We start from the raw sequence: 21255 nt of genomic DNA, 5'->3' as shown, positions 1-21255 counted from the left end.
GCGCTAACCGAGGGGGCCAGGTGCACGGTGTTTCCTCCGACACATTGTTGCGGCTGGCTTCCGGGTTGGAGGCGCGCTGTGTTAAGAAGCAGTGCGGCTTGGTTGGGTTGTGCGATGAGACAAGATAGTAATTACTAGCGATTGGATACCACGAAACTTGGGGAGAAAAGGGGGTAAAATTTAAAAATATATATATATAAATAAATAAATAAAAGTGACTAGGCAATCAGGATAGATAATAAACACAGTAGCAGCAGCTAGTGTGAAAGTCGGTCAGTGTCACAGTGAATGTGTGGGTAGAGTGTAGTGAGTGTGCATCGAGCCAATTCAAGAGAGTCAGTGGAAAACAATTAGAAAAATACATCAATAACAAAGGGGTTCAATGCAAATAGTGCAGGTAGCCATTTAATTAACGTTAAACAGTCTTATGGCTTGGGGTTAGAAGCTGTTAAGGAGCCTTTTGTCCCAGACTTGGTGTTCCTGTATCGCTTGCCGTGTGGTAGCAGAGTGAACAGTCTATGACTTGGGTGGTTGGAGCCTTTTGCCAATCATTTACATATCACTTACTTGATTTTTATTTTATTTGATGTCATATTGTAAAAGTATGTATCTGTTCTGCTGAAAATATGATTTTGAAAACAATGAATGTCTACAAGTGCTTCATAAAACAGTTATATTTATTTTTGTATTTTCAAAAGACAGCAAATAGCCAATCAAATATCAACATAAGTGAAATGAAAGACAGATTTAATTTTCAGTGAATAATTGTCTTGTCCAGTGAGCAACTCAATGACAGCGATTCAATGACATCATTAGATCACCTCCAAGAAGCATCTTCAACGTTCACCTGACAACCCATTGGTTAAGGCACATACACTAACCAAGTGTTTCTTACCTATCAAGAAGTTTGAGATCAGAAGCTTCTTCATTACCCCAGAAATGGAAAGGCTTTGAGACAAAGACAATCAACTGACAAGATAATGCACATACACTAACCCGGATGTTCTACTTGCCCCACTGAGTTACAGCAAAGTTATCATTTATGCATGGGTCCAGGATCCACTCATAGCTCTCACAGCTATCTGACAGTTCTCAGAATACCAAGGAAGAAGTGTGTGATATTGGATTTTGTATCCTTCCCACTCCAAGTGATTGTGAGTCCCATAGGGTGCTGCATATTTGGCCCAGTGTCGTCCGGGTTTGGCCATCATTGTAAATAAGAATTTGTTCTTAACTGACTTGTCTAGTGAAATAAAAATAAACTATTTAAGTTGTCTGCTATGTTGCTGTGTAAATCCACACACTGCAGGGGTATGATCACACATGCTGTGCCAACACATCGTTACAGTAGTTGTCAGCTTTGTAATGTAAATAAAGAGTTTGTCAAATACTCTATGTGAGTAGAGTATTTGTGGTATTTTTTTCTCCCAAAATAGCATTTTATTTTCCTTATGTAACAGATGTATTATTTTGACACTGCACAGACTCATTTATATAAGCAATTATAATCCACATCTTAATCCGCATCACCGGGGGCAAACTACCTGCCCTCCAGGACACCTACACCACCCGATGTCACAGGAAGGCCATAAAGATCATCAAGTGTATTATTTTCCCATAATGCCATTATTTCATGTCTTTTGTGGTATTTTCTTCTCCCAAAATAGCATTTTATTTTCCTTATGTAACAGATGGATTATTTTGACACTGCACAGACTCATTTATATGAGCAATTATGATCCACATCTTAATAAAAGAGTTTTAAGGCAGCAGTGTTCATACTGTGTATTTTACATTGATTTCAACCACTATAGGTCTTCATCAGCAAGTGAGGATTTCTATGGACAAAAACTAGTGTTAAGTGGGGGGGTTTGGAGCCTCAATTTGACCCATGTCAAACACTTACAATCACATACAGTACAACCACATACATTCATTCAACTGAATGATTCTAGAATAAAGACTAGAATAATAATAATTCCATTCACATTTGGCTACTACAAATAGCCAGTGAAATATGATACGTTTTTGTTACTTGAGAATACGAATGACTGAGAATCCACTGCCTGCCGTTATAAACTGTCTACACACAAATCAAACACAGTATTGACTATATCTATAAGCCTCATCAAAAGGAACTAAATTCTTCGTCGTCCGCATTGTTTCAGGCATCATCTGTTCCAAAGTCTCATCTTGTTCACTGTATTTTCCTCCCTTGTTAGTGACAATACAGGTACTTTGTGAGGTACCAGTTAGTGCAGTTGATCTCTGGGTCGTGTTCATGAGGGTACACAATGGAAAACGTAAAAAAATATATGTTTTTCCCGAACAGAAAACTTAAATAAGAGTTCCTTTTTGGACAAGTCCAGGTTGTCCCTCCTTGTTTCAGTATGTTTAATCTGCCTAATGACCAGGATCCTGGTGTCTACCCAATGTGCTGAGCACTCCTCCTGGCCAGAGTCCGTGCTACATTCAGCTGCTGCAGCCATGGTCTCTGTGTGAAGGCACTGTTAGAGAGTCAATCAACCAGAACAAGGTTAGGAGACCAAATGTGTGGTCTATCATTGTGAAATACTGTATATGTGATGGCCTCAATACATTAATGAAGCTCCTTACATCATATCCTCTCCCCATACTGACACTATATACCTTCTAAGCATGATAGTGTCACGATCGTCTATAGGAGAGAGAGAGGACCAAGGCGCAGCGCGTGAAAAATACATCTTCTCTTTATTATAAGAAGGAAAAAACTAAACAAAACAACAAACAGACGACCGTGAAGCTATAAATACAAATAGTGCTGACACAAACACTACACATAGACAATTACCCACAAAACAGCTAAAGCCTATGGTTGCCTTAAATATGGCTCCCAATCAGAGACAACCATAACCAGCTGTCTCTAATTGAGACCCAATTCAGGCAACCATAGACTTTCCTAGACACCTACACCTACACTGAACACTAAACCATCTACTCTACTAAACCCCCTAAACCATACAACACCCTAGACCAGGGGTGTCAAACTCATTCCACGGAGGGCCTAGTGTCTGCAGGTTTTTGGTTTTTCCTTTCAATAAAGCCCTAGACAACCAGGTGTGGGGAGTTCCTAACTAATTAGTGATGTTAATTCATCAATCAAGTACAAGGGAGGAGCGAAAACCCGCAGACACTCGGCCCCCCGTGGAATGAGTTTGACACCTGTGCCCTAGACAATACAAAAACACACAAACTTCCCCATGTCACACCCTGACCTAACTAAAATAATAATGAAAACAAAGATAACTAAGGCCAGGGTGTGACAGATAGTTGGCTCATGATTTGTTTCAGGACTTGTTAGGGTAAACCAATAACAGCTTCTAACCCCAAGCCATAAGTAAGCATTTCACGGAAAGGTCTACACTTGTTGTATTCAGCGCATGTGACAAATAAAGTTTGAGTTGATTTGACTATATACCTACTTAGCAAGATGGTTGGCTCAGGGTTTGTTTTCACTGGAATCTATTCAGGGAGGATAAGGGTATATCATAGGCAGTGATGAAGTGGTAAAAACATTGACTGGTAAATGCTGATTGCCGTTCAGGATTAAAGAAGTAACGCTCCCTATACTTTCAATGCATCTTCCACAAAAGGTGGGTAAATGCTTGCGCAAAATAAAAAGTGTGTAAACAGCTTTTACATGTGTCCCCCCCCCCCCCACCACTGATTATAGGGGGCTTCTTCTGACAGTATTCACACCTTTCATAAGAAACATACAGAGAAATATTCATATTAAAACCGTAGCGGTGAAATAACACTGTAATTTCACCTTTAAATCACTGTCATTTAAAGTTGTCTAACCTGGCCAAGGCCAAACAGTATATGGCGTTTTCTCTGGGTGTGCGGTCGCAGTGGAGAGAAAAGGACTCCAGTGAGGTGGTGAGGATCTGGGCGGAGTTTGGCGAGGCAGAAGCAAACACAGGTCTGAGATTGGTGTCTCTGGAAATGGGCGGGAGCGGGACTCTGCTCCTCCATTGGTTGCTGTTCTGATCCCCACTCTCATCCTCCTCACATCCCTTCCCTCCACATCCCCTCTTCTTCCCTCTATTCTTCTCTCTTTCATCCCTCGTGGCCACAGGGTGTAGCTTTGGTAGTTGAAGAGGTGCATGCTGGGATGACAAGGCGCGGAGCATGCAGGATACATGAGACGGGCAGTTGATGGGGGTCAAAGGTTGAGAGGCTTTGGACGTCACCCTGATACCCGCCTTGGCCTCACTCCTCCTGGGCTTGGAGGACATCTTGGGGAGGGTGAAGCCGTCCACCAGGACCGTGTCGCCCACCCTGGTCCTGAACGGAGCCCTGTTGAGGCCGATGCAGTGCCTGGATGCTGCCCTCCTCTGCCCCAGCCTCACCCAGCGCTTTATCTGGACGTATGTCCGCATGGGCAGAGCCATACCTGGGAGGACCACCACAGAGCACAGCTTGGTGGCCAGGTGACGCACACACTCCCTGTGGCCGTGCTGGAGGGCGATCCTCAGGGGGTCACGACCCTGGGGATCCCGACAGGCAAGGGTCAGAACGCTGCTGGCGATAAAGAGTTTGAGGATGGTGAGCTGGCCGCGCTCGATGGAGGCGACAGCGGGACACTTGGCGGCGTCGGGGTGGGCCATCTGGTGGCACCACTCACGGTAAGGGTGGACCCCCACCGGCTCAATGGCACGCACCCCCCTCTCCAGCAGCCAGCCGGCCAGGTCCAGGTGGCCCAGAGAAGCAGCGATGTATAGTGCCACCCGGAGCTGGAACCTGGAATAATACAGAATCAATGTATTTATAACACGTTTCATTTTTTTTTGTCAAGTTCACAAGATACAGCAGGTTATAAAACAGTACAGTAAAATGCTTACTTGCAAGCTCTTTCCCACAATGCAGTATTAAATATCAGGGTAAGAGAAAAAACGTATAAAGGAAAAAAAACATGAGAATATAAGCTATATACAGAGTCAGTACCATCATTGTAAGCTATATACAGAGTCAGTACCATCATTGTAAGCTATATACAGAGTCAGTACCATTATTGTAAGCTATATACAGAGTCAGTACCATCATTGTAAGCTATATACAGAGTCAGTACCATCATTGTAAGCTATATACAGAGTCAGTACCATTATTGTAAGCTATATACAGAGTCAGTACCATCATTGTAAGCTATATACAGAGTCAGTACCATTATTGTAAGCTATGTACAGAGTCAGTACCATCATTGTAAGCTATATACAGGGTCAGTACCATCACTGTTGATAATAAGTCTATCATACAGTTCAGTGTGTAGATGTGTATTCTGACCTCATCACAGGTCTCTTCCTAGACAGGTGTCGTTGGACGGTCAGTCTGTGTCCCAGGAAGCAGCCTCTGAGGAACTCCGCCCACCCATCCCAGGTGTCCAACCGTAGAGTAGCCCCTGGGAGACAGAGACATATGCAGGTTGTCCTCCTGGTTGCCATGAACCAAGAATGTGTTCCATACAGTCCATTTGCCTCTATGTTACATCCATAAATTGTTGAGACTTTTTTTTTGCATTGCTGGAACTTCACTGGACCCCCCCCCCCCCCCCCACACACACACACACACACACACACACACACACACACACACACACACACACACACACACACACACACACACACACACACACACACACACACAGCAGAGGACCATTGACCTACTGCACAAGGAAGGCCATACCCAGGTCAATGGCGTAGTCGTGGAGCCGGTTGCAGTCGTAGAGTTGCAGGCCGGTGGGAGAGCTCAGTCTGAAGGAGCTGACGGGAAGCCCACACTGCTGGGACACCAGGGTCATGAGCCTGGCCACAGACGTACTCAGGAGAAACACAGTGCCCAAGACTGAGAGGGTCTCCCCCGTCACGGCACTGAACACACGCACCACCGGCTCCTGCTGAAGTATAAGACCATGGACATACAGTAAATTCACTTGTTTTACATAAATACCTACGTTGTGTTTATACACCGAGTAAACAAAACATTATGAACACCTGCTCTTTCCATGACATAGACTGACCAGGTGAATCCAGGTGAAATCTATGATCCCTTAATGATGTCACTTGTTAAATCCACTTCAATCAGTGTAGATGAAGGGGAGCGGACAGGTTAAAGAAGTATTTTTAAGCCAATGACAATTGAGACATGGATTGTGTGTGTGTGCCATTCAGAGGGTGAATGGGCAAGACAAAATATTTAATTGCCTTTGAACAGAGTATGGTAGTAGGTGCCAGGCGCACCGGTTTGTGTCAAGAACTGCAATGCTGCTGGGTTTTTCACACTCATTAGTTTCCTGTGTGTATCAAGAATGGTCCACCACCCAAAGAACATCCAGCCAACTTGGCACAACTGTTGTAAGCATTGGAGTCAACATGGGCCAGCATCCCTGTGGAACGCTTTCGACACCTTGTAGAGCATGCCCCAACAAATTGAGGCTGTTCTGATGGCAAAAGGCGGGGTGCAACTCAATATTAGTAAGGTGTTTCTAATGTTTGGTACACTCAGTATATATAAGTTAGGAGTCATATAATTACAGGGATAAGATGAAGTGGCTCCTTTGCACTGATCTAAGGTCTGGTTTGTGTTTTTACTGCTAATAGTAAAGGTTAGGATTTGGTGAGGGTAAACTGATCCTAGATCTGTGCCCAAGGGCAATTTCTATCCAGAGACAAATCAAAGGTCCATGCTATTTAAACTTGTGATCTACCACCATCTCGTGGCTCAAACTTGTAAAAACTTGTAACAACATTTTCTAATTCATGTATTGTACTGAGTTTTGTCCTATCATATTGAACACTAATCTGGGTGCAGATTAAATTGAACACTAATCTGGGTGCAGATTAAATTGAACACTAATCTGGGTGCAGATTAAATTGAACACTAATCTGGGTGCAGATTAAATTGAACACTAATCTGGGTGCAGATTAAATTGAACACTAATCTGGGTGCAGATTAAATTGTTAACAGAAATATTATGAATATGTATTTCAATGAACACAAAGGGTATATGGCCTCTACTACTATACGGCCTGCTGTACTCCGCTGTACTCTACTGTACTGTACACCACTGGGTATACAGACTCTTCAGCTACTGTTAGCGAACACCAGACTGAGGTCGAGGCGATTACATGGGGAAAAGTTATATGACTGTAAGGGTGTTTGGTACAAAGGCAACACTACATTGGGCCACATTTCAGCTTTATCCCAGGTCAACCATACAATACTATAGATTTCCACTCTAGTCAACCAGCAAGAGGGAGAGACAGACAGAAGGTCTGGCTTTGACAATGTCAATGATGGGATGTGTAAGTAAGGAACACAAATAAACATTATTCTGATGGTTAAATGTGTACTTTGACACACCACTCTCCTCTGTTAGCAAATTTTCCACAGATCTTTGGGTAACAGAGTGAGTTCTGTCCCTGTCCGGCTCTGGACATGTACTCAGGGACCTCTGTACAACAACACTTCACACTCACGAAGCAGTGTTCTTACTAACCAATCACTCTACCATAACCATGGTCTCGGTATAAAGCAGTGTCCTTACTAACCAATCACTCTACCATAACCATGGTCTCGGTATAAAGCAGTGTCTTTACTAACCAATCACTCTACCATAACCATGGTCTCGGTATAAAGCAGTTTCCTTACTAACCAATCACTCTACCATAACCATGGTCTCGGTATAAAGCAGTGTCCTTACTAACCAATCACTCTACCATAACCATGGTCTCGGTATAAAGCAGTGTCCTTACTAACCAATCACTCTACCATAACCATGGTCTCGGTATAAAGCAGTGTCCTTACTAACCAATCACTCTACCATAACCATGGTCTCGGTATAAAGCAGTGTCCTTACTAACCAATCACTCTACCATAACCATGGTCTCGGTATAAAGCAGTGTCTTTACTAACCAATCACTCTACCATAACCATGGTCTCGGTATAAAGCAGTTTCCTTACTAACCAATCACTCTACCATAACCATGGTCTTGGTTGAGAAAGGGCAACATTACTTTAAGTCTCAAGCAGGGTGACCTCAACATACCATATATCACCACACTATATATCACCATACTAGTGGCTTGCAAAAGTATTCATCCCCACTACAACTTCCCCCCCATTTGATCTATTTTCTTGCCTTACAACCTGGAATTAAAATGGATTTTTGGGGCGTTTGTATCATTTGATTTACACAACATGCCTACCACTTTAAAGATACTAAATATTTTTTCTTGTGAAACAAACAAGAAATAAGACAAAAAAACTATTCACCCGCTTTGCCTGGTCTGTGAGTTTTGGCAGGTTTGTGCCATATTCTTTCCATTTTTTAATAATGGGTTTAATGGTGCTCCATGGGATGTTCAAAGTTTCGGATATTTTTTTATAACCCAACCCTGATCTGTACTTCTCCACAAAGTTGTCCCTGACCTGTTTGGAGAGCTCCTTGGTCTTCATTGTGCCACTTGCTTAGTGGTGTTGCAGACTCTGGGCCCTTTCAGAACACGTGTATTTTTACTGAGATCATGTGACACATATTGTGACACTTAAATAAAGTCCACCTGTGTGCAATCTAACTAATTATGTGACTTCTGAAGGTAATTGGTTGCACCAGATCTTATTTAGGGGCATCTTATTTAGGGGTGAATACATATGCACGCACCACTTTTCTGTTTTTTATTTAGTCACATTTTTTGAAACAAGTTATTTTGTTCATTTCACTTCACCAATTTGGACAATTTTGTTTATGTCCATTACATGAAATCCAAATAAAAATCCTTTAAAATTACAGATTGTAATGCAACAAAATAGGAAAAACGCCAAGGGGGTGAATACTTTTGCAAGGCACTGTATATACCACCATACTATACATCACCATACTATATATCACCATACTAAACTCAGAAAAAAAAGAAACATCCTCTCACTGTCAACTGCGTTTATTTTCAGCAAACTTAACATGTGTAAATATTTGTATGAACATAACAAGATTCAACAACTGAGACATAAACTGAACAAGTTCCACAGACATGTGACTAACAGAAATTGAATAATGTGTCCCTGAACAAAGGGGGGGTCAAAATCAAAAGTAACAGTCAGTATCTGGTGTGCCCACCAGCTGCATTAAGTACTGCAGTGCATCTCCTCCTCAAGGACTGCACCAGATTTGCCAGTTCTTGCTGTGAGATGTTACCCCGCTCTTCCACCAAGGCACAGGTTCCCGGACATTTCTGTGGGTAATGGCCCTAGCCCTCACCCTCCGATCCAACAGGTCCCAGACGTGCTCAATGGGATTGAGATCCGGGCTCTTCGCTGGCCATGGCAGAACACTGACATTCCTGTCTTGCAGGAAATCACGCACAGAACGAGCAGTATGGCTGGTGGCATTGTCATGCTGGAGGGTCATGTCAGGATGAGCCTGCAGAAAGGGTACCACATGAGGGAGGAGGATGTCTTCCCTGTAACGCACAGCGTTGAGATTGCCTGCAATGACAACAAGCTCAGTCAGATGATGCTGTGACACACCACCCCAGACCATGACGAACCCTCCCCCTCCAAATCGATCCCACTCCAGAGTACAGGCCTCGGTGTAATGCTCATTCCTTCGACGATGAATGCGAATCCGACCATCACCCCTGGTGAGACAAAACCGCGACTCGTCAGTGAAGAGCATTTTTGTTGCCAGTCCTGCCTGGTCCAGCGACGGTGTGTTTGTGCCCATAGGTGACGTTGTTGACGGTGATGTCTGGTGAGGACCTACCTTACAACAGGCCTACAAGCCCTTAGTCCAGCCTCTCTCAGCCTATTGCGGACAGTCTGAGCACTGATGTGGGGATTGTGTGTTCCTGGTGTAACTCGGGCAGTTGTTGTTGCCATCCTGTACCTGTCCCGCAGGTGTGATGTTCGGATGTACCGATCCTGTGCCGGTGTTACACGTGGTCTGCCACTGCGAGAACAATCAGCTGTCCGTCCTGTCTCCCTGTAGCTCTGTCTTAGGCGTCTCACAGTACGGACATTGCAATTTATTGCCCTGGCCACATCTGCAGTCCTCATGCCTCCTTGCAGCATGCCTAAGGCTCGTTATCCCAGATGAGCAGGGACCCTGGGCATCTTTCTTTTGTTGTTTTTCAGAGTCAGTAGAAAGGCCTCTTTAGTGTCCTAAGTTTTCATAACTGTGACCTTAATTGCCTACCGTCTGTAAGCTGTTAGTGTCTTAACGACCATTCCACAGGTGCATGTTCATTAATTGTTTATGGTTCATTAAAGAAGCATGGGAATCAGTGTTTAAACCCTTTACAATGAAGATCTGTGAAGTTATTTAGATTTTCATTAATTATCTTTGAAAGACAGGGTCCTAAAAAAGGGACGCTCTTTTTTTCTGAGTTAATATATCACCACACTAGATATCACCATACTATATATATATATCACCACACTATATATCACCATAATATATACCACCACACTATATATCACCACACTATATATCACCACACTATATATCACCATACTATATATCACCACACTATATATATCACCACACTATATATATCACCACACTATATATATATATATATATATATATATATATATATACATATATATCACCATACTGTATATATCAACATACTATATATCGCCATACTATATATCACCATACTATATATATATATATCACCATACTATATATCACCATACTATACATCATCATACTATATATATCACCACACTATATATCACCATACTATATATATATATATATATATATATATATATATATATATATATATCACCATAATATTTGTATCACCATACTATATACCACCATACTATATATCACAACACTATATATCACCACACTATATATATATATCACCATACTATATATATCTCCATATTATATACCACCACACTATATATCACCACACTATATACCACCACACTATATATCACCACACTATATATCACCATACTATATACCACCATACATTTTACATTACATTTAAGTCATTTAGCAGACGCTCTTATCCAGAGCGACTTACAAGTACATACATTCATACTTTTTTTGTACTATATATCACCACACTATATATCACCATACTATATATATATATATATCACCATACTATATATATCACCACACTATATACCACCACACTATATATCACCACACTATATATCACCATACTATATATATATATATATATCACCATACTATATATAGCACCATACTATATATATCACCATACTATATACCACCATACTATATATCACCACACTATATATCACCATACTATATATATATATATATCACCATACTATATATATCACCACACTATATACCACCATACTAATATATATATATATATATATATCACCATACAATATATCACCACACTATATATCCCCATACTATATACCACCATACTATATATATATATCACCATACTATATATAGCACCATACTATATATATCACCATACTATATACCACCATACTATATATCACCACACTATATATCACCATACTATATATATATATATATATATATCACCATACTATATATATCACCACACTATATACCACCATACTATATATATATATATATATATATATATATATATATATATATATCACCATACAATATATCACCACACTATATATCACCATACTATATATATATATATATATCACCATACTATATATATATCACCACACTATATACCACCATACTATATATATATATATATATATCACCATACAATATATCACCACACTATATATCACCATACTATATACCACCATACAATATATCACCACACTATATATCACCATACTATATATATATATATATCACCATACTATATATATCACCATATTATATATCACCACACTATATACCACCACACTATATATCACCACACTATATATCACCACACTATATATCACCATACTATATACCACCATACTATATATCACCACACTATATATCACCATACTATATATATATATATATATCACCATACTATATATATCACCACACTATATACCACCACACTATATATCACCACACTATATATCACCACACTATATATCACCATACTATATATATATATATCACCATACTATATATATCACCACACTATATACCACCACACTATATATCACCACACTATATATCACCATTCTATATATATATATATATATATATATATATCACCATACTATATACCACCATACTATATATCACCACACTATATATCACCATTCTATATATATATATATATCACCATACTATATATATCACCACACTATATACCACCATACTATATATATATATATATATATATATATATATATATCACCATACAATATCCCTCCATACTATATTTAATCATACTATATATATCACCACACTATATATCACCATACTATATATATATATATATATATCACCACACTATATATCACCACACTATATATATCACCATACTATATATCACCACACTATATATCACCATACTATATATATCACCATACTATATATCACCACACTATATATATATATATATATATATATATATATATATATATATCACCATACTATATATATATATATATATATATATATATATCACCACACTATATATCACCATACTATATATATATATCACCATACTATATATCACCATACTATATATATATATCACCACACACTATATATATATATCACCATACTATATATCACCACACTATATATCACCATACTATATATATATATATATATATATATATATATATATATATCACCACATTATATATCACCATACTATATATCACCACACTATATCTGAAACACTTTACGTAAATGATAGTATGAAGCTGTTTCAAGCAATAGTCAGCACACTCTGAAATGCATTTTCAAGCACGGGTAGAAAAAAGCTAGGTGTCCGGCTGGTACCTTCAGCAGGCAGCAGATGACACTGCTAGGGGTTATGCCAACGTCTGTCAGGACCCAGCTGTCCAGAAGGATGGCACCAGCATAGCTCAGCTCCAGGAAGTGCCTCACCTGCGTGTCGTCTGACAGTTGCACATGGAAGTAATCCTGCCAGAGGAAGAAGATTGGAAACACAGGGAGCCGTAATTGAGTGTCCCATACAATCAGAGTGAGAGGGCTCAACACTGATGGAGCCGTAATGGAGGGTGTCCCACACAAACAGAACCACTGGGTGTTCCACCCAGACAGATGTCAATAGATGATTTACCATACAAAGACAGACATAATTGTGTACAATTAAGAAATAAGGCACAACGCAACGCGGAGGTACAGTGGGGCAAAAAAGTATTTAGTCAGCCACCAATTGTGCAAGTTCTCCCACTTAAAAAGATGAGAGAGGCCTGTAATTTTCATCATAGGTACACTTCAACTATGACAGACAAAATGAGAAAAAAAATCCAGAAAATCACATTGTAGGATTTTTTATGAATTTATTTGCAAATTATGGTGGAAAATAAGTATTTGGTCAATAACAAAAGTTTATCTCAATACTTTGTTATATACCCTTTGTTGGCAATGACAGAGGTCAAACGTTTTCTGTAAGTCTTCACAAGGTTTTCACACACTGTTGCTGGTATTTTGGCCCATTCCTCCATGCAGATCTCCTCTAGAGCAGTGATGTTTTGGGGCTGTTGCTGGGCAACACGGACTTTCAACTCCCTCCAAAGATTTTCTATGGGGTTGAGATCTGGAGACTGGCTAGGCCACTCCAAGACCTTGAAATGCTTCTTACGAAGCCACTCCTTCGTTGCCCGGGCGGTGTGTTTGGGATCATTGTCATGCTGAAAGACCCAGCCACGTTTCATCTTCAATGCCCTTGCTGATGGAAGGAGGTTTTCACTCAAAATCTCACGATACATGGCCCCATTCATACTTTCCTTTACACGGATCAGTCGTCCTGGTCCCTTTGCAGAAAAACAGCCCCAAAGCATGATGTTTCCACCCCTATGCTTCACAGTAGGTATGGTGTTCTTTGGATGCAACTCAGCATTCTTTGTCCTCCAAACACGACGAGTTGAGTTTTTACCAAAAAGTTATATTTTGGTTTCATCTGACCATATGACATTCTCCCAATCTTCTTCTGGGTCATCCAAATGCTCTCTAGCAAACTTCAGACGGGCCTGCACATGTACTGGCTTAAGCAGGGGGACACGTCTGGCACTGCAGGATTTGAGTCCCTGGCGGCGTAGTGTGTTACTGATGGTAGGCTTTGTTACTTTGGTCCCAGCTCTCTGCAGGTCATTCACTAGGTCCCCCCGTGTGGTTCTGGGATTTTTGCTCACCGTTCTTGTGATCATTTTGCGTGGAGCCCCAGATCGAGGGAGATTATCAGTGGTCTTGTATGTCTTCCATTTCCTAATAATTGCTCCCACAGTTGATTTCTTCAAACCAAGCTGCTTACCTATTGCAGATTCAGTCTTCCCAGCCTGGTGCAGGTCTACAATTTTGTTTCTGGTGTCCTTTGACAGCTCTTTGGTCTTGGCCATAGTGGAGTTTGGAGTGTGACTGTTTGAGGTTGTGGACAGGTGTCTTTTATACTGATAACTAGTTCAAACAGGTGCCATTAATACAGGTAACGAGTGGAGAACAGAGGAGCCTCTTAAAGAAGAAGCTACAGGTCTGTGAGAGCCAGAAATCTTGCTTGTTTGTAGGTGACCAAATACTTATTTTCCACCATAATTTGCAAATAAATTCATAAAAAATCCTACAATGTGATTTTCTGGATTTTTTTTTCTCATTTTGTCTGTCATGGTTGAAGTGTACCTATGATGAAAATTACAGGCCTCTCTCATCTTTTTAAGTGGGAGAACTTGCACAATTGGTGGCTGACTAAATACTTTTTTGCCCCACTGTATATTGGCCATATACCACAAACCCCCAAGGTGACTTATTTTTTTTAGAAGAAAAAGAAACGCACACCTATTTAGGCGAGGTGCTGGCTAGCGGAGTAGAAAACTTAAAAATAAAGGAGAGCCGCACACTCTAAGAGCTCAGATGCAAAAATTTAATTACCAACGTTTCGACAGCCAAGCTGTCTTCATCAGGGTATAATCACAAACACTGCGGGATGACTCGTTTATATAGTGTCAAAAGACACACAGGTGTCTGTAATCATGGCCAAGAGTGGCCTAATATCATTGGTTAATTCTCAAATATTAAAATGGCATACAAAGAGCAGCATACAAAAACCAAATGGATAGCATACGATCATAGATTCATTTTAGACGACACAAGCTTACAAACAATTACAATGGCAAAGTCACAATAATCACAAGAATGGCTTCAGATCAAAGTCTACGTTGAGACCGAAGGGAGCAAGGGTCTAAGTTAAAGATCCAGGCAGCCTCTCGTTTTAACAATAAATTATCAAGGTCACCCCCGCAGAGACGAAATCGAGTGGCCTGCCTCCAAAAAGTGAGCCGCAACTGGATAAGTCAAGTTTTTGCACCTAAAGGTGCTACGATGCTCTGAGATACGTACTTTTAATTTGCACTTTTTTTTACCCAATTTAGTGGTATCCAATTGGTAGTTACAGTCTTGTCCCATCGCTACAACTCCCATATGGACTTGGGAGAGGCGAGGGCCAAGAGCCAAGCCACACTGCTTCATGACACAATGCCCACTTAACCTGGAAGCCAGCCGTACCAATGTGTCGGAGGAAACACTGTACACCTGGCGACCGTGTCAGCGTGCACTGCGCCCAGCCCGCCACAGGAGTCGCTAGTGCACGATGGGACAAGAACATCCCTGCCGGCCAAACTCTCCCCTAACCCGGATGACGCCGGGCCAATTGTGCGCCGGCTCATGGGTCTCCCGGTCACGGCCGGCTGCGACAGAGCCTGGACTTGAACCAGGATCTCTAGTGACACAGCTACAATGCAGTGCCTTAGACCACTGCGCCACTCGGGAAGCCCGAGGTGCCTTATTGCTATTATAAACTGGTTACCAATGTAATTAGAGCAGTAAAAATGTATGTTTTGTCATACCAGTGAAATACCACGGCTGTTAGCCAATCAGCATTCGGGGCTCGAACCACCCAGTTTATAATAGTAAAATAGACAACAAAATCTACATAAACATTGTTGATTATCATCATTTCAATCCCATCACATAACCATGTCTCCTACTGTAAGTACCATCACCTCATCACATAACCATGTCTCCTACTGTAAGTACTATCACCTCATCACATAACCATGTCTCCTACTGTAAGTACTATCACCTCATCACATAACCATGTCTCCTACTGTAAGTACCATCACCTCATCACATAACCATGTCTCCTACTGTAAGTACCATCACCTCATCACATAACCATGTCTCCTACTGTAAGTACTATCACCCCATCACATAACCATGTCTCCTATTGTAAGTACCATCACCTCATCACATAACCATGTCTCCTATTGTAAGTACTACTCACATACTTTACTAGACACCAGCCAAATGAACAAATTGTTTCTTAGAATCATCTTCATTTCCCATAGCTGTTCAGTCTACAAACAGAGAGAGGGGAGTAACACTGCTATATTACCAGGTGACTACAGTACTTAACAAGGGCCTCTTTTAGAGGTTTAATTACCTTGACCATCAGTTTTACGCTCCCCACGGTCTGGTCAGGAGAGACGTCAAAAGGCTCACAGGAACCATCGAAGTCGATGAAGACCCTCATGGCAGGATGCCCCTCTGCCCCTCTCCACCGCTCTAACCACAGAGTGCAGTGTGTGTGTGTAGTGTTGAAGTTTGTATCTAGGGTTTGTCTGAGGAGACCATTCTGGGGAGGGCCAGGGAGAGAAAGGAGACAGGGTGGCATTTGGTGGGTCTAAGGAAGTGCCAGGGTGGGAAGGGAGGGAAGGGAGACTGGGGGGGGGGGGGGGGACTGAGAGACTGAGAGGCGGGGGGGGGGGGGGCATAGAGAAGGGTATGACAGATGGAGTTGTGTTCACGAGAGAAAGTGACAACACACACACACACACACACACACACACACACACACACACACACACACACACACACACACACACACACACACACACACACACACACACACACACACACACACACACACAGAGAGAGAGAGAAGGAACAAAAGACAAGTTATACCTTTGCAGGGCACACAGAAACATGTGTCTACTTGCCCACTGATAAGCACAAAGATAGTAGACATAAAACTATGGGTCATGTGGCAATGTGATGATCCAGAAATAGTAAGTCCTGAATGATCCCTGGTCAAAAGTAGTGCATTACACAGGGAATAGGGTGTAAAGTACTTCAGAAAAAATACTATAAAGTACTACTTAAGTAGTTTTTTGGGGTATCTGCAACTTTTACTACACTACATTCCTAAAGAAAATAATGGACTTTTTACTCCTTACATTTCCCCTGACACCCAAAAGTACTCGTTGCATTTTGAATGCTTAGCAGAACAGGAAAATTGTCAAATTCACGTACTTAGCAAGAAAATAATCCCTGGTCATCCCTACTGCCTCTGATCTGGCGGACTCACTAAACACAAACGCTTCGATTGTGAATTAGTGTTGGTGTGCCCCTGGCTATCCGTAAATTTTAAAAACATGAAAAATGTGCCGTCTGGTTTGATTTATATTAGAAATTTTAAATGATTTATACCTTTACTTTTGATACTTAAGTATATTTTAGGAATTACATTTAGTTTTGATACTTAAGTATATTTAAAACCAAATACTTTTAGACTTTTACTCAAGTAGTATTTTACTGAGTTACTTTTACTTGAGTAATTTTCTATAAAGGTATCTTTACTTTTACTCAAGTATGACAATTGGGTACTTTTCCCACCACTGCATACAGATACATTGTCTGGTGTTAAAACACATCGTTTAGATTATTCACAGCAGAGCAGGTGACTACAGTCAGCCTATAAAACATATCATTCAGATTATTCACATGAACACATTAGTCACATGATTCACTCACACACACCCCAAGGAACGTCCATAACAAAATCGCACCTACTAGATATCTCCATTCGTACAACCAGATCACACCACAGTGCAACATTGATACACCAGCCTTGTGTGATGACTTCAATTCCAGTTTCGTGCTATAAATGGATTAATTGATAACGTCACGGAAACAATGCGCACGCGACAGAAGTCAGTGAGTTGTTATGATTCTGCATGGCCAGATATCTACCAACACTGACAAGAAACTGCCATGTGGGGAATAGTACGTGACTCGTTTCAGCTCGTTTCATCCTGTTTCAAAGACAAACGATGCTATTTTCAGCTCGTTTCATCTTGTTTCAAAGACAAACTATGCCATCTTAAAAATATAATTTATTCAGCATACAAATTAACGTGATTTTCAACCTACCTTGCCTATAGTTGACTTAATTAAGAAGGCATTTTTTTATTTTATTTTTTATTTTGTTCCTTTAGGCCCTTAATAGTCATATTTTGTTACTGTTAGCATTCTCAGTAACTTAAAAATCAACTGTAATTGTGCCTGTGTAATGGAACAGTGTTTTATTAGCATGTTGTTAAATAATACTTTGGTCATTGATTTTTTATTTGCATAGCAATGAGCTGAGAGCTTTTGTAACTACTGTACACGATTGTTCCTTATTCCACTTGTATAATAATTATAAATCCATTTCTGAAGTCCTATGTAACAACAATGTTGCTATTGTCGTAATCACATGTAATAAATAAGATATTGTCACGTACACCGGATAGGTACAGTGAAATGTGTTGTTTTAGACGGCGCCCCTGGAGCAAATTTAGGGTTAAGTGCCTTGCACAAGGACAAATCGACAGATTTTTCACCTTGTCGGCTCGCGTATTCGAACCAGCGTCCTTTCAGTTACTGGCCCAACACTCTAACTGCTAGGCTACCTGTGGCCCATATGTATAAGAAACTTGATGTCAAGTGTTACTGTATTACGTTACGTCTCACTCATTATGAAAATGTTTTTCTTAGTCATTTTGAAACTACACAAGTGTCTAATTTAATGTTGAGATTGAGTCCATGTCCCTGACAAACTGCCGCTTATATCTAACTAAATGCCTGAAAGTGACAGTTTACTCAACATTGTCAGATGTTTCAGGCCTAAAAATATGTCCTATCATTTGGCGGTAATCGTCATCTAAAAATGATTAACCACCATTTAAAGTGATTATCCACCGTTAAACATGATTAACCACAATTTAAAGTGATTATCCACCGTAAAAAATGATGAATCACCATTTAGAGTCATTGGTTTACATTTGTATTTTTAAATCTTCAATTATTAAGTATTTAATTCTACACTACATATTAAGATTCGTATCTGAAAGCCCTCAAAACCATATGCTAGCTGTTGTAGTTTTTGGATCTTCATAAAATATTTGGCAGTCATCAAATAAATATTTCTCTGTTTTTAAATAACGTGCATATTCAAATAGCCTACTTTCAAATATTATCTGTTTTTCTGAAACCTTTATTTGAATATCAAAAGGAAATAATTGCCTTTAGTTGATTCTCTACATTCGACTACCTCTAATATTTGAAAAGTTGGTATTTTCAAATAAACTATAAATACAACAATTTTCTGCACAGGTCTGCTGTACTTCCATTATGTAGGTTTAGCTTCTATGCACATTGTTTTTCTCAAATGAGCTTCTTTTAAGCATTTAGTTAGACGCAGCATCCTCTTATTCAGGTAAACTCTCTTTCTTGAGGTAACAATGAGTTAAAGAAGGCAATTGAGGATTTCATGGTTGTGGGAGGGACTGCTTTGCTCTATATAGAGGTCATCTGGATGAGTTGTGTTTGGTTCCTATGGTAACATAGGCAGCAAATGGAACAATGATTAGAGATTGTTTTTTTTTCAGTTCACAAGATTCAATGGTGAACATGGGGAGAAAAGTGGGGCGAAGACACACAAAATAATGAATGGTCTGTCTACAGCTGGGCTCCAGTCTGGGTTTGCTTTCATGTTAGAACAGTGTGTCTGGTTCAATAGATCTCAGTAAAACCACTAGACAAATACCTGTAAAAAAAAAAAAAAAAAAAAAAAAGAGAAGACGCTTTCAGAAAAAATTTACATCATTCAATGGTAGAACAATCCAAAGCCACTTTTCATGTAGTAAAAGTAATAACGATTTTGGGGGACTCCAATAAGTCATTTTGTTAGGACCAAATGCAGATAATAAGTATACCCACATTGATCATCTCCATGCCATTCAGAAAATCTGCAATGCAGTATGTTGTCTAACTGAAAGATGTGTTGCTGTCAAACTGAAAGATGTGTTGCTGCCAAACTGAAAGATGTGTTGCTGTCTAACTGAAAGATGTGTTGCTGTCTAACTGAAAGATGTGTTGCTGTCTAACTGAAAGATGTGTTGCTGCCAAACTGAAAGATGTGTTGCTGTCAAACTGAAAGATGTGTTGCTGCCAAACTGAAAGATGTGTTGCTGTCTAACTGAAAGATGTGTTGCTGTCTAACTGAAAGATGTGTTGTTGCCTAACTGAAATATGTGTTGTTGTCTAACTGAAAGATGTGTTGCTGTCTAACTGAAAGATGTGTTGCTGCCTAACTGAAAGATGTGTTGTTGTCTAACTGAAAGATGTGTTGCTGCCAAACTGAAAGATGTGTTGCTGTCTAACTGAAAGATGTGTTGCTGCCAAACTGAAAGATGTGTTGCTGCCTAACTGAAAGATGTGTTGCTGCCAAACTGAAAGATGTGTTGCTGTCTAACTGAAAGATGTGTTGCTGCCTAACTGAAAGATGTGTTGCTGTCTAACTGAAAGATGTGTTGCTGTCTAACTGAAAGATGTGTTGCTGTCTAACTGAAAGATGTGTTGCTGCCAAACTGAAAGATGTGTTGCTGTCTAACTGAAAGATGTGTTGCTGCCAAACTGAAAGATGTGTTGCTGCCTAATTGAAAGATGTGTTGCTGTCTAACTGAAAGATGTGTTGCTGCCAAACTGAAAGATGTGTTGCTGCCTAACTGAAAGATGTGTTGCTGTCTAACTGAAAGATGTGTTGCTGTCTAACTGAAAGATGTGTTGCTGTCTAACTGAAAGAAGTGTTGTTGTCTAACTGAAAGATGTGTTGCTGCCTAACTGAAAGATGTGTTGCTGTCTAACTGAAAGATGTGTTGTTGCCTAACTGAAAGATGTGTTGCTGCCTAACTGAAAGA

General features: G+C 40.2%; 1 protein-coding gene across 1 annotated transcript; it reads right to left on the bottom strand.

Moving 5' to 3' along the window:
* Positions 1-659: 659 nt before the first annotated feature.
* LOC120053618 (protein ANKUB1-like) lies at positions 660-16938 on the bottom strand. The gene is made up of 6 exons (XM_039000760.1): positions 16677-16938; positions 12998-13141; positions 5722-5932; positions 5323-5437; positions 3841-4782; positions 660-2507 (listed from the first exon to the last, which is right to left on the bottom strand). The coding sequence occupies exons 1-6, from the start codon at positions 16905-16907 to the stop codon at positions 2426-2428; spliced, it is 1725 nt and encodes a 574-aa protein (XP_038856688.1). The 5' UTR covers positions 16908-16938; the 3' UTR covers positions 660-2425.
* Between the last annotated feature and the right edge of the window lie 4317 nt (positions 16939-21255).

Source organism: Salvelinus namaycush, chromosome 9 (assembly GCF_016432855.1).
Source record: "Salvelinus namaycush isolate Seneca chromosome 9, SaNama_1.0, whole genome shotgun sequence".
NCBI classification, from domain to species: Eukaryota; Metazoa; Chordata; class Actinopteri; order Salmoniformes; family Salmonidae; genus Salvelinus; species Salvelinus namaycush.
Note: the sequence above shows the minus strand (reverse complement) of the source record. Positions and strands in the feature narration are given on the sequence as shown.